The sequence below is a fragment of the Gymnodraco acuticeps genome, unplaced genomic scaffold (genome assembly GCF_902827175.1).
Source record: "Gymnodraco acuticeps unplaced genomic scaffold, fGymAcu1.1, whole genome shotgun sequence".
NCBI classification, from domain to species: Eukaryota; Metazoa; Chordata; class Actinopteri; order Perciformes; family Bathydraconidae; genus Gymnodraco; species Gymnodraco acuticeps.
In genome coordinates this window covers 5,331,507-5,345,834 of record NW_022989799.1, presented here as the reverse complement: position 1 = coordinate 5,345,834, position 14,328 = coordinate 5,331,507, and the positions used below count along the sequence as shown (strand labels likewise).

The window sequence follows — 14,328 nt, the reverse complement described above, 5'->3', positions numbered from 1 at the left end:
CCAGTCTCTCATTACATTATATGACATTACATAACATGACATATTTGTGCACTTCATGTTTGTTTAAGGTTTTTTGAAGCGTAAATGGAATCGGCAGAAGTAAAAAGCTGATGTCAGGCCATAAACATCACAGTCACCTGACTTCTTGTCACCACCGCTAAGCTAAAGGGGGACTCGTGTTCTGCATGATGACATTAAGTAGTCTCATTTTGCCCCTTGTAAGCAACCATTGTTTTTAAGACACATATGGTAGAAGCTTCGGGCATTTACGAGTGGGGTTGGGTTACTAACATATTTTATGTTGTAGAACAAAAATTGAAATAAAGCTTGGCCGAGAGTGGGTGATGAAGTCACGAAGTTCTATGAACACGGGGAACTTTCAGAACCTGCAGAATATTGCTTCTCTGGGACAACGCAGTGAAGGGAAACCATTACATGTCCAGAGAGCTCAGGTGAGCCTGACTCCAAAGAGTTGTTAGTGTGAACCACAGATCTTATTTCAGGCATTTAACCAAAACATGTTGAAAAAAAAACGTTGACTTGAGGCTAAAATGGTAATTCTTTATTTTAGATAACCAGATTTGTTAATGATGCAGCTAACTTTTTCTTCTGCCATATTTGTCTCTGTCTGGAGTACAGAAGCCGCCTCTGGCTTCTTTGGCAAAAAATCGTTACGTCTGATCATGCATATTTCAAAGGTTCGGACAAAACATTTATTGAATGGAAACAAGCAGAAAAAACAAAATGCCCCATCCTGGGTCCCTTTAATATAAGTAGTCCTTCTCCCAATTAACAATACTGAGAGACACATGTGACTAGAGGTTAAGACAGGTACAACACAAGGACAGTTGATTAGATTAGACAACATTGAGGAAGAATCCTGATTATTCTGTCTGAACACGAGTGTTAATTCAGCTCATCAGGACCATTACTGCAGGGAAAGACCACGGTAAAGGTGAAGACAGGAAGAACAGCCAGCTCCATCTACAAACGTTTCTGAAATTGATTCAGTGGCTCCTGAAGAGAGCTATTTTGAGAAAGCATTTATCATAGCGGGACTCCAAAGCTATCCAACAACACCTGAAAAAAAAACATGTGTGAAGTGTTTTTCTTATGTATAAAAACAAAAAGCATTACTAATAATATTTGAAAAAAGCTAATATTGTTTGGCATACCAAGCAGACAGAGCATGGATGGAAAGATAATTGGTCTCGCAATATTGTTTACACTTTCGTTTGAGCAGAGCCTGCTAAATTGAATTTAAATGAACAAAAATTGTTGATACAGAAACTAAAGCAGTTCTTTCATAGCAGCAGAGTAATGTAACCGGAGAAGAGATGGATGGAGAGACGGGGGGAAGTGTGAGTGCTGAAGGCGTACTGCCACGTGTTTGACTTATTGATTATGTGTGAAATCTCATCCACTCGACGTGGCTGGAAGGTATGTAGCATAGTTATTTATAGCAGGGCGTTCACACTTGGGAATGTTTTATCAATGTTGCATCCAATGGCTCTTTTTCTACTGTCAGTGCAGCTTGAACTCAGCATAGTCTAAATAAAACAATAGATAAAGTATAGACCTGTATTGGGAGATAAGGTGCCACTACACATTGATGGTTACAACCCTGAGCCAACCATGACTTGCTGTGTTTTCTCTGTAACCCTAACCCTAATCCACTAAGGTTAACCAACACCAGCACGCAATGTCCTTTTCAGTTTAAGGTGTTTTTAGTAATAGCATGATTGTTCAATATCACCAAACTTTCCACTGCTGGGTTTGGCTGAACTCGACTAAACTAACCACTGTAGATCGTTCTCCTTTAGGGTAGGCGGGATTCTCAACTGATCCCCATGGTGTGCCAGAAGAAATGGCTGATTTTTTAAGGCTATTCGTGTCACACTGGTGGCAATTCTTTTTGACCAGTCAGTGGTCTGCAGTAGAATAACTTCACCTTTAAGTATCAGCTCGTCTGGATCTGACTCTAGAGACTGAGGTGGTACCAAAATAATTCTAGGTACAGGACACAACTTTTGCTAATAGAAGACCAACAATGGCGAGTCGAGTTCAGTAGAAACATGCAGTGTAAGAATTGGAGAGCTACAAGAATATGATGCCAATGATGAATGTCATTACAAATTAACATTAGCCAGATGGTGCATATTTTAAAAGGCATAGTTTGTATGGAGTATGCTTAAAACAAACCATGGTCTTCTCTACTTTAAAAGTTCAGTCTAGACACCAGAAAACGAATACCCTCTTACTTATTTTTCCTTATTTTCTGTAGATTTAAGATCTAACGCCACAAAAAGCGATTGAGCATAATAAATTCCCTCCTTCCAACCACCTTGCTAGTGCTATAGCGTGGTTTTACTCAGTACGCTTTTGAGATGGCAATTGCTTATCAAGCCATTCCAATTAAGCCAAGCTGACAACATATTTTCTACAATGATCCTCTAAAATGTTACTTTTTATCTTTAAACTATTGAAATGTTCCCAGATTCAGAAATTGATCATTGCATTGGTTTTTCAAAAAAGGCAACATTTATTTTATCCTCGAGTGAGTATGACGGGTTGTGAAACACCATCATCTGTGTTTCAGATATAAAAGGAGAATTTGTTTTTCTTTTCTTATTTGGAATTCTCATAAATTCTAATTAAATAGTGAAGGACATTAATAGACTATTTAGTGGATCCAACAGTATTCTTCTCACAGTTGTGTCAGACATGTCGGCCTGAAGCCACCATTGATGTATTAGCTGCCAGATAGTATAATAAGTAGGGATGCACCGAATATTCGGCCACCGAAAATTATCGGCCGAAAATGGTTAAAAAGGCCCTTTCGGCTTTCGGCCGAAAAAATATCACCGAATGTCAGAACAGGCTTACGTTGGTAACCTAACGTGTTGTTGTGATGACGTAATAAAGACACGGCGACCATGCTCACGGCTGGCTCACAGGGGGGGGGGGACATTGACCTTTGTCATCGAGATTGCCCTGAGCCTTTAACAAATCGTATTAAATAATCTTAACATTTTAACAAACTAAATAACTCAGTTACCTCTAATCATTAACCCATGTTTGTATAATGTAGTTAACTCCGTGTGTTGCTGCTAGCATACATAACACCTGACGTGGAAACGTTATTCGTGGATGGGGCTACAGAGCTGCTAGAAAGACGGTCGAACCCGGTACATTCCTCCGTCTGCATGCGGTGCACTTTTGCTAAATGTTTAGACAAATTGCTCGTGCTTACATGCTAAACTCTTATTGCACTTATGGTAACAAGTATTCTCCACATCGAGACGGGTCAAGTTTAACCACACCTCGGAGCGCGTTCTCTCCGCCATCTCCGCAGTGTGCTCCGCTGCATGTAGCAGCTGCGTGTGTGTAAACTGCCCCGCCCCCTCGCACACAGACGGGGGAGAGAGATCTCGTCTGATCGAAAATACATCATAGACGCATTTGTTGTCTTTGCATATTAGAAACGAGTTGGCGACACTAAGACTGCGATATAATGTTTTTTAGCAATAATACATGACATATATAAATGTACTGTATGCATTCAAAAGTGCTGAATAAATGTTTTATGGACCCATAATAGTGATTATTATGTAAGTTAAGTGTTGCCATAATCATGTCTATTTCCATAATCAGGTAGCTGAACAACATTGGTAAAAAATGTATACATTATATATATATATTTATATTAATCATTTTCGGCCTTTCGGCATTCGGTTTTCGGCCAACTGTTTCCTATTTTCGGTATCGGTTTCAGCCAAGAATTTCCCATTCGGTGCACCCCTAATAATAAGTAACTGAAGTGCATCAAAAGATCTCTGTACATGACTAAAATAAAGCCTGACAACATTGATCCTTTCCCTTTTAATTTCAATTGTTACAATATCAAACTACAAATGTTATTACATCACCCAGCACATATTGTTTTATAAAAAAAAACTGGCATGTGAGGCAGTTGTGTGAATACAGTTTTACAAGTCATTATATTGTCCGAGGGTGTTTCTGTATATTTTGCATTGGTAGAAGGTTGGTAATGTCTTACCCAGGCCCAGCAGGTCCACAGCTGGCTCTGCGCTGTCCTTTGGACTGGCTCGGTTCTCTGACTGCAGGGAAAGACAAAGGGAAAGAGAAAGACAAAGTTCAAAATAAATGGTCATATGTCTCAAGAACCTGACACACAAATCTAACAGTAGGATCCCGGTCAATGTCGCTTTAGTTTAAGGGTGTCCAGTACCCCCACCGACTGATATGTTGAGCAGCTGAGGAGCCCGTCAGTGTGAGAAATCACTCTCGGCTGTTCAGCTTAAGAAAATCAGTGCACAAGAAGAGAAAACCAAGCAAACCAAAAAGTCAAAACCATCATAATCTCAACAATGATACTTTAATTCTGCAGTTTATTTTTTATTTTTTAAAGGGACCTTGTTTGAACACAGTCTATAACGCGGTATATTGATATGGTGAACAAGTCATCAAAAAGTCGCCCAACGAAGTATTAATTTGGAGTAATACTCCTGTCCGACCTACAGTATTAATGTAAGTCCACTATTGACACTCTTTACAACTTAACCCTTTAGGCTGTGTTTTGGTCTCTACCTCCTCAGGGTAGTATCAAGCAGTGTTACCAATTATTACTTAGATGTGGTGGCGCCATAGTGTCATTTGTGTTATCACAATGACAGTGGCTCGAAACTTCACATTTTCGTATGAAATTCAAACATCTATTGTCATATGCTCATTTAAAAACTTGACAGAAATGTCCCTGTACAAAGAACCTGGAGCTTTTGGCGATGAAAGAGACTAGAAAGAGTATTAGTAAGTAGTCAGAAAGATTGACCATTTTAAATGCTTTCTTTAAGTAAATCAATTAGCTGACAGACAACAAAATCAGAACATCAACAATATTGATTAATTCCCTTCTTCAAAGCTACAAAAATAAAAAGTGTTTGGTGATTACAACTATCAGTTATTTATTAGTAATATACCGCCTGGGCAAGTATGGATTTAGTGAGCAATAGGAGTTATTAAATTGAAAGAAAATGATTGGAGAAAAATGAAGGGGAGAAAAATGGAAGAAAAAGGAGGGAGTGAAAAACAGAAGGGAAGATATATAAATGAAGAAGTCAAAGAGTGGGAGAATGAGACAGGAGAACGAAGAGAGGATGGGGCAAGATAAAGAGAGACAAGTCTGGAGAGAAACATTTGGTGAGAGAAACGAGGGTACAAAAGGTTAATACGTGGGCCGTGAGAGATGTACAACGCTGGTAACAAACCCAATTTCCCCGCAACAAAAGATCGATGGACCACATTAAATTCAATGTCGTTCCAATCCAAGGCAATGAAAACAATTACCGTGTCCACGCCTAATCAAGAATGCATTGGTTGCCTATTGATGTTGATGGGACTGCAGCACGAGTCGCAGCAGGAAGGTCGTTTATGTACAGCAGCAAAAACTTGGTTAGGGCTTTGCATTAAATAACTGATTTTATGAGATATTGTGTTTATTAAAACCAACCAACTACAAAAAGAAAGTTTTCTGACCAAGCTACATCTTTAATATTTATAGAGATATTCTATGCATATATATTCATCCTTAACCTTAAACCTTACGCTTCTTATAAGATTCAAAGTGAAACCATCTTCAAATAAAATATGTGTGTATCCATAGAAAAGCTGTAGCATTAAATATTAAAGAGCTCTTTAATGCTTTTGGGGGGTCTTCCCTTTCCTATAGTGTGTTGTATATGTTTTAGTGCATGTAAATGGTCTGCAAAGACTAACGTTTCTCTCCCACACACTCCCTCCTGACTGAAACGCCTCCTTTGCACTCATTTGTTTACTTCCATATCACAGTAACACATTGTACATGACTGGTTAAGGGGCGGTACATCTTTAAGCGTTTGACTAATCACAACAGAGCGGGTCAGCTAACCAATCAGAGCAGACTGGGCTCTGGTTTCAGACAGAGGGTGAAAAGAGGTGCTGCAGCATAGGCAGTATGAGAAAAATAAAGAACTTTTTGAACATTAAAGCATGGAGACATGTCAATGTAAGGCACAAAATACAATTATGTACCTGAAAATGAGCATAAAAGTGCTCCTTTAATGACCAATTCTCAACAAAAACATATATGTGTCATTATCAACCAGACTCATATTGGTCGAACCACAATAAGGAATTCTCCTCAGAAAAGCTCACACTTCTGTTAATCGTCGTGCTGAGAGAGAGCGGCCCGAAATACATTCCTTGGTATGCCACTCCTTTGATTACAAACCTTTTAGACCATGCACAGTGTAACACCATTGAGATCTTGCAATACTACAACCCACACAGCTGCTTTCATACAGAGAAGAAACAATAAAAAAAATCCCAAATGTCACTCAGCGCAACAAGCTTAAATTCCCCGTTGTATGTTAAGAAAGATTTGGACAGACATGCTGCCAATATTATTCTTGAGACGCTTGGAGACGTGTTGGGTTTTCCATTAGTTATCTGGGATGACATCAAGCGATGCGGCTGACAGGCGGCTTGCGGCAGACTGTGATTGGGTGTCAGGGTCAGTTGCGTTTGAAAAGGAGAGGAAGTGGAACTGGAATGGAGGCCAACAATCGATAACCACAACCCCCCACCACACCTACCAAGAGGTGAATAGAGTCTTTGGCAATGAAGGTGATGCCAGTTTGAATAAAAGTCACAAAGAAAACAAACCTGTCGATGTCCGCTGTTACTCTAGATCGAGTCAAACACACACGAGACAAAGCCATCAGCCAACAGTCACATTGGACTACTGAAGCCAAGACAAAATGGTTGTATCTTCTTTTACCATACAAAGTCCACAGCAGTTAATTAGCAACAAGGTGATCAATGATAAATTCCATTTATGGCTAATTGAGTACAAACCCTACTGTACTCAACCCTTTTCATTCTGGGCGTTTTTTGGCCATACTGTAACTCAAGAAATCATATTCCAATCAGGACAATTTCACACAAATATGTAATTGGATGAAATTATGAGGTGAAGTCATTTTGGACAGACATGGATATAACAATGCAACATATCCAGTCTTTGGAGGCTTAATTCTAATATCATTATCTTAAACTAAAACTAATGCAAATTAAACAAAAAACTTTCTCTCAGTCTTCCACATAAAAGCCTGCAAAAAAAGGGGATATTTTGACGTTTAAGATGCTGTTAGGCTTTTAATGTGAAACACATGGAACCCCCCGGGTGAATGGGCGAATTATGTGCCTGATAAAGTACAAAATCACTTTATAAATCCAGTGTTTTTACTCTACATTTAAATGCCATTCCTGCACAGACATTTCACATTATGTCTTCCAGATAACATGCATCATGCCAAGGTCACTAATGAACAAGCTTAAATGAGAACAACATTTTTGTAAAAAGATAAACAAGGCCACATGTTGTTGAGAATGACGGGCACTAGGCAACAACATCACTGCAGGGATCTTGCAGAATCATTGCAAGCTAACAAGATATGCGTGAGTGCCACAGTGTAACATATCAAGTTTGAGACAAGCTACAGTGTAAATAGAACAAAAAAATTGCAACAAATCTGCCACAACCAATAATCTATGACTAAAAAGTATGATTAATGACAACTGGCTTTGACTGAAAAAATATGATTTTGAACATATTTCAACCCTCATTCGAAACAGCCAAAACATGCAGTGTCAACTCTTACATTTGTTTAAATATTAAATTTGGGCCAGTTTAGCCTTTATATTGAGTAGATACATTTGATTTATTTGTTTGCATGAAGATGTCTTTCGTTGAACTGATCTAACACGGAAAGAACAGGATATGGACATGACTATAGTGGGACCCATTCCAGTGGCTATTGAGAAAACCTGGAACAGTGACCATGTGGATTATATATTTTGTACTATTTTTCTGGCTGCAACTGTTAAATGTATTCACACACGATGGTGTCACGGTGTGTGAAGCAGGTAGGACCCAAATGCAGATTAAAGTGCAAATTCCTTTATTTCAAGGCTAGGTGATAACAAAGAGAAAACAGAACACTCACCGACGAACTAGTCATGACAAAAGACGAACCGACAAAGACAGACAGAAAAACCAGAACTTAAATACACACAAGACTAATCACAGAAACAAGACACAGGTGAGGAGGGAGGAGAAAACACAGGGACACCAGGTGAACACAATCGGGTAAATTAGACACACCAGGGAAACTAACGACCGGGAACCACAGACAGATTTAAACAAGACACAACGCAGACAGAAACAGGCAAGACAGGAAGTGAAGACCTTTCAACATAAAACATGAAACAAGACAAGACAAGATACCATAAAGACAGATCGTGACAGTACCCCCCCCCCCTCGAGAGACGGATCCCAGACGTCCCAAAAAAAAACACAAAAGTCCAAAACCTTAAGCAGGGTGGGTGGAGGGGGTCCGGAGGAGGGACGTATCACTAGGCCACCAGGGTGGGTGGAGGGGATCAGTAGGACGGGACTGAGCTGACCGCCCAGAGGCACAGCAGAGGACCAGGAAGGGATCTCGGGCGGACGGCCTGGGGGCAAGGCAGAGTTCAAAAAGGGGGATTCGGGCGGACGGCCCGGGGGCAAGGCAGAGTCTAAGGTGGGGGACTCGGGCGGCCGAGCATGAGGGCGAAGGCAGCGGCAGGAAGAGTCAGGGGGCCGGGCTCGAGGACGAGGGCCGCGGCTCTCAGAGGGCCGGGATCGAGGGCGAAGACCGCGGCTCTCAGGGGGCCGGGATCGAGGGCGAAGACCGCGGCTCTCAGGGAGCCGGGCTCGAGGGCGAGGGCAGCGGCAGGAAGAGTCAGGGGGCCGGGCTCGCGGGCGAAGACCACGGCTCACAGAGGGCCGGGCTCGAGGGCGAAGACCAGAGAGCTCCGGAGGCCGGGCAGGAAGGCGCTGACGGGCCAGCGCCGGAGGCCGGGCAGGACCCGGTGTCGGCCGGACAGGAACCGGAGCTGGTGGGACAGGCCTCGGCAGGATCCCCCACGGAAGAGGACCAGGACACGGGATTGGCAGGACCCCCGGCGAGACAGAGGATGGCGGGGCCTCCAACGGAACAGGACAAGGGGTTGGTAGGACCCCCGGCAGGAGAGTAGTTGGCGGGGCCTCCAATGGCACAGGACAAAGGGTTGGCAGGACCCCCGGCAGGAGAGTAGTCGGCGGGGCCTCCAACGGCACAGGACAAAGGGTTGGCAGGACCCCGGCAGGAGAGTAGACAGCGGGACCTCCAACGGGACAGGACAAAGGGTTGGCAGGACCCCCGGCAGGAGAGTAGTCGGCGGGGCCTCCAACGGCACAGGACAAAGGGTTGGCAGGACCCCCGGCAGGAGAGTAGTTGGCGGGACCTCCAACGAGACAGGACAAGGAGCTGGCAGGACCCCCGGCAGGAGAGTAGACGGCGGGACCTCCAACGGGACAGACATACGATTGGTAGGACCCCCGGCAGAGGAGTAGTTGACGGGGCCTCCAACGGGACAGGACATGGAGTTGGCAGAACCCCCAGCGGAACCTCCAACGGACCAGGACATTGGGTAGGGACTTGAGACGTGACTCGAGAGGGGACTCGAGAGGAGACTCGAAAGGGGAACCAAGGGGGAACTCGAGAGGGGACTCGAGAGGGGAACTAGAGAAGGGACTCGAGAGGGGACTAGAGGAGAGACTAGAGGAGGGACTAAAGGAGGGACTAAAGGAGGAACTAGAGAAGAGAACTCGAGAGGGGACCTGAGAGGGAACTGGAGAGGAAACTGGAGAGGGGACTCGAGAGGGGACTCGAGAGGGGACTCGAGAGGGGACTCGGGTAGGAACTCGAGAGGGGACTCGGGTAGGAACTGGAGAGGGGACTCGGGTAGGAACTGGAGAGGGGACTCGGGTAGGAACTGGAGAGGGGACTCGGGTAGGAACTGGAGAGGGGACTCGGGTAGGAACTGGAGAGCGGACTCGGGTAGGAACTGGAGAGGGGACTCGGGTAGGAACTTGAGAGGGGACTCGGGTAGGAACTTGAGAGGGGACTTGAGAGGGAACTTGTGTCGGTCGGCACGCCGACAGGACACGGGGAGCTGGCGTCGTCTGGGGAGCCAGCAGGAGACGAGGTGCTGGAGTCGGCCGGTACGCCGACAAGACTCGGGGAGCTGGTGTTGGCTGGAGAGCCAACAGGAGACGAGGTGCTGGAGTCGGCCGGTACGCCGACAAGACTCGGGGAGCTGGCGTCGGCTGGGGAGCCAGCAGGAGACGAGGTGCTGGAGTCGGGACCATGACTGTATGGGCCAGCTCTGGTGCAGGGACCACGGTTGTAAGATCCAGTTCTGGAGCCGGAAACATGGCTGTAAGGTCCGGAGCTGAAGCCTGGATCATGGCTGTGTGGGCCGGTTTTGGAGCCGGAAACATGGCTGCTGGGGCCGGCACTGGAGCCGGAACCATGGCTGTGTGGGGTGGTACTGGAGCACGGTACCATGGCTATGTGGGATGGTACTGGAGCACGGAACCATGGCTGCTGGGTCCGGCACTGGAGCCTGAACTGGCGCTGGAACCCTGGCCTTTCGTCCTTTAGGAGTCTTTTGGAGGCTTCGTGGACCTCCAAACGCCAGACCAGACCCCAGGAAAGGGTCAGAACATGAAGCCTGGTACTCAGGGCTACGTGAGAAAACCCTAAGCCACTCGGGCAACAAGCTCCAGAGCCAGGGCTTGCGAGCAACCTCCTGACGTGCCTCCTTCAACGCAGCCTCTCTACCCCGTCTAGATGAGGCGCCTTTCCATGTATAAAAAATGTACTCCATAGAGTATCCAAGACTTTCCGCCTGTCGCATCAAAAGGGCTGAGTCTGCTGGGTCCATAATGTGGTCGGTTCGTACTGTCACGGTGTGTGAAGCAGGTAGGACCCAAATGCAGATTAAAGTGCAAATTCCTTTATTTCAAGGCTAGGTGAACAACAAAGACAAAACAGAACACTCACCGACGAACTAGTCATGACAAAAGACGAACCGACAAAGACAGACAGAAAAACCAGAACTTAAATACACACAAGACTAATCACAGAAACAAGACACAGATGAGGAGGGAGGAGAAAACACAGGGACACCAGGTGAACACAATCGGGTAAATTAGACACACCAGGGAAACTAACGACCGGGAACCACAGACAGATTTAAACAAGACACAACGCAGACAGAAACAGGCAAGACAGGAAGTGAAGACCTTTCAACATAAAACATGAAACAAGACAAAACACCATAAAGACTGATCGTGACAGATGGACTTACTGATAAACAGATCATTCAATATACTGTATTGTTTTTGCTGCATTTAAAGAGATTGTTTTGCGGTATGTTTGAGAGTGTGGATGTAACTAAGTTTAAATGAGATGTATTGCAATGTTAAAAGGGGTCATGTGATCTATACCTGATATTGTGATAGCTGTACCCTTTGTAGGGTACAGACCATTCAAATTAACTGTCTCCCCAGCAATTTAGGGCCCGTGTACACATAGCGCCTTTTTCTGGCAGAAAGGCGTGGAACTGGGGAACGTCCGTCCCAATGCTCTTTAATTGTTTCTATGACAACGACAACGTATCACTTCCGTTATACAACAAACTAGCATGAATTTTATAATCTGTTAGTGCTAATATACTTTTTTCTGACACAGTTTTTTCACTACCAGAAGATGCCAGCTCTCATACTATGTATAATTGAGCTTGACTAATATATTTCAGAATCTGGGGAGCACTGCATCAATAACTATTTCTGCACAAAGGATAACACCTGGTACAAAGACAATCCTCCACCAAGACACTCAGCCTTAAACAACACAGAAACCAACTGTCCTCCCTAACCCGCATGAGAGGCAGATGAAACAAACGTCTTATCCTCTGAGGAGAGGCAGAGTGAGGTGATAAAACTAAAAACTAAAACAACACTTACAGAGGGAGACTGGAAACAAATAGAGTGGAAGGTGAGATGATGACTGCAAATTGGAAAGCAGGGAGAGTGGGAGACAGAGTTAAGGAGAAATACAGAGGACAGGAAACAGAGGAGAGTGGAATGAGGTCAAACAAACCTGAAGATGATTGAGAGAGACAGAAAACAGATGAGTACAGAGGGTACAGCTGACTGTCAGGGCAGCAGAGGAGGAGGAGAGCAGTACTACTGTACAACTCTGTCTGATAGATGATATACAATACTCAGTAAATACATATTTTATTGTTATTTATATTCTATTCATAAGTCTGTTTTCTATTTATGATGATAATAAAAGGAAAGAAAAAAGATATCGATCTGAATATCTATTTGATCTATTCTTTTATTGGACATGGCTACCTAAACTTCGTATGTTCATGTACAGTAAATAGTTTAATCTCTTTTTTGTTAACTTAAAACATTTTGTTTATGTGATTTAGGGAAGTTATACAATCCTTACTGTAATACAAACTCTTATTGTTACTGTGTTGCAAAGTGCAAATGCTGATACGTTAAGCTACTGGTGATAAAAAAATGAAATAAAAAAATATGTTTATATAAATATATGTATTTTGTATCTTTTGTTATTGGACATTTTTACTTTAACTTGTTTTATGTTTATGTAAATATTTGTATTATATTTTTCTTGTATTCTATAATGGTGCCAAACTTAATAAAACCTTTACAAAATATTGTCCTTCTTGCAATTTGAATATTGCAATAGTCCATATCGTGATTTCAACAAAAATGTAAGATTCATGTTCATTAATGTGTGAATATAGGATTGCAATAATTGGTTGTTGTTGTTGTTGTTGTTGACAGCAGTAGTAGAGTGGCTAAAGATTGCAGCAGTACAATCCTTCCTTATTATAGTACATACGTACTGTGGTGCATTAGTAAAAGTAGTAGCTGCTGGAAGTGGATCCTCTCCTTGTGGCTGAATGGGACCTTACGATCAGAGTGAAAGAGAAAATAAAACTGACTATGGCTGGATGAGCAGGTGAGGCCGAAGACAGACCGGTGCAGTGAAGGAAAGAGGAAGAGAGAGAGGTGTTTCCCGGGGAGGAAGGGGAAATAAGGAGGTCAAACTGCCAGGAGAGGAAACATAGTGAGGAGGGCAGGAGGCATTTGGGGGGAAGGAAGAGCAGAGGAAGCAGAGAAGACAAATAGGAGAGTGTGACAAAGGGAAGGAGGGAGATACAAAGAAAGGGATGGTGAATTAAGTGAAATGTGTTGAAAATGCATATCAATACAATACTGTAGTCCCCTGCTCTACTCGACAAAGTCCCTATGTGTGTGTGTGTGTGTGTGTGTGTGTGTGTGTGTGTGTGTGTGTGTGTGTGTGTGTGTGTGTGTGTGTGTGTGTGTGTGTGTGTGTGTGTGTGTGTGTGTGTGTGTGTGTGTGTGTGTGTGTGTGTGTGTGTGTGTGTGTGTGTGTGTGTGGCACTGCAGTAAGTTGGAGTCTGTTTAGTGTGCCTGGTTGCTGCAGTTCTGCACCATTCGACACAATCTGTCACTCAGCTGGTGGCCTGCCACTGTCACACAATGTGACACACACACCCACACACACACAAAATCCAAAGGGTTTTGTCACAGAGAGAATCTCTCCTGCAAGCATCTCTGCCAAGCAGTTATATAATCTGACACACACACACACACACAAATAAATAAACACTGAGAGGTAAAAACCACTTAAATTTAAAAGCAACAACCCTCACAAATTTGGGTAATGCATGCAATCTTACGCAAACAACCCCAAAACACACACATACACTATGAATGTATGCATCCACAGAGACACAAACACACACTCGAGTGTTTGAGGAAGGTCACGGTTTGGTCTGACGGCTGATGCGTGACGGTGCTGTTCAGGGAAAGAATACCTAATCAAATCAAAATACACACACAGACAGACACACACACACATACCAATTTAAAAAGGGCATTTGTTGGTTGTTTTCAGAAGTGAATCTTATTTGTTGCTTAAGTGGCAGCCGGCTTCATGTGAGAATTTGCTTGGTAGATTTAGAGAACACACAGAAGTGCAGCTGCTTTGATTCAGGGAACACACCCGATGCCCAACTTGTCTAGACTTCTCTAGAGGACACACATTACAAACTGGATTTGATGTTCACACAAACACTCTCACTAATTCAGAGAAAACACACAGTTGGTTTAGGACAGTGTTTCTCAAAGTGGGGGGCGCGCCCCCCCTGGGGAGCGCAGAGGCATGACAGGGGGGGGGGGGGGGGGGGGGGGGGGGGGAACCAGGAGGAAAAATACTTATGAAAAAAAAACAAGTTTTTTTTATTAAAAAATTAATTCGAAAATGATTG

At 43.7% G+C, this 14,328-nt stretch overlaps 1 protein-coding gene across 3 annotated transcripts in view; it reads right to left on the bottom strand.

Annotated features, from left to right (window-relative positions):
* Positions 1-14,328, bottom strand: part of LOC117551287 (stromal membrane-associated protein 1-like) — a 165,328-nt gene that overhangs the window by 48,415 nt on the left and 102,585 nt on the right. For all 3 annotated transcript variants that reach the window (XM_034224111.1, XM_034224101.1, XM_034224120.1), the window contains one exon: positions 4,061-4,121. In XM_034224111.1, coding sequence (XP_034080002.1) covers positions 4,061-4,121 — 61 coding nt within the window. The remainder of the gene's footprint in view (positions 1-4,060; positions 4,122-14,328) is intronic.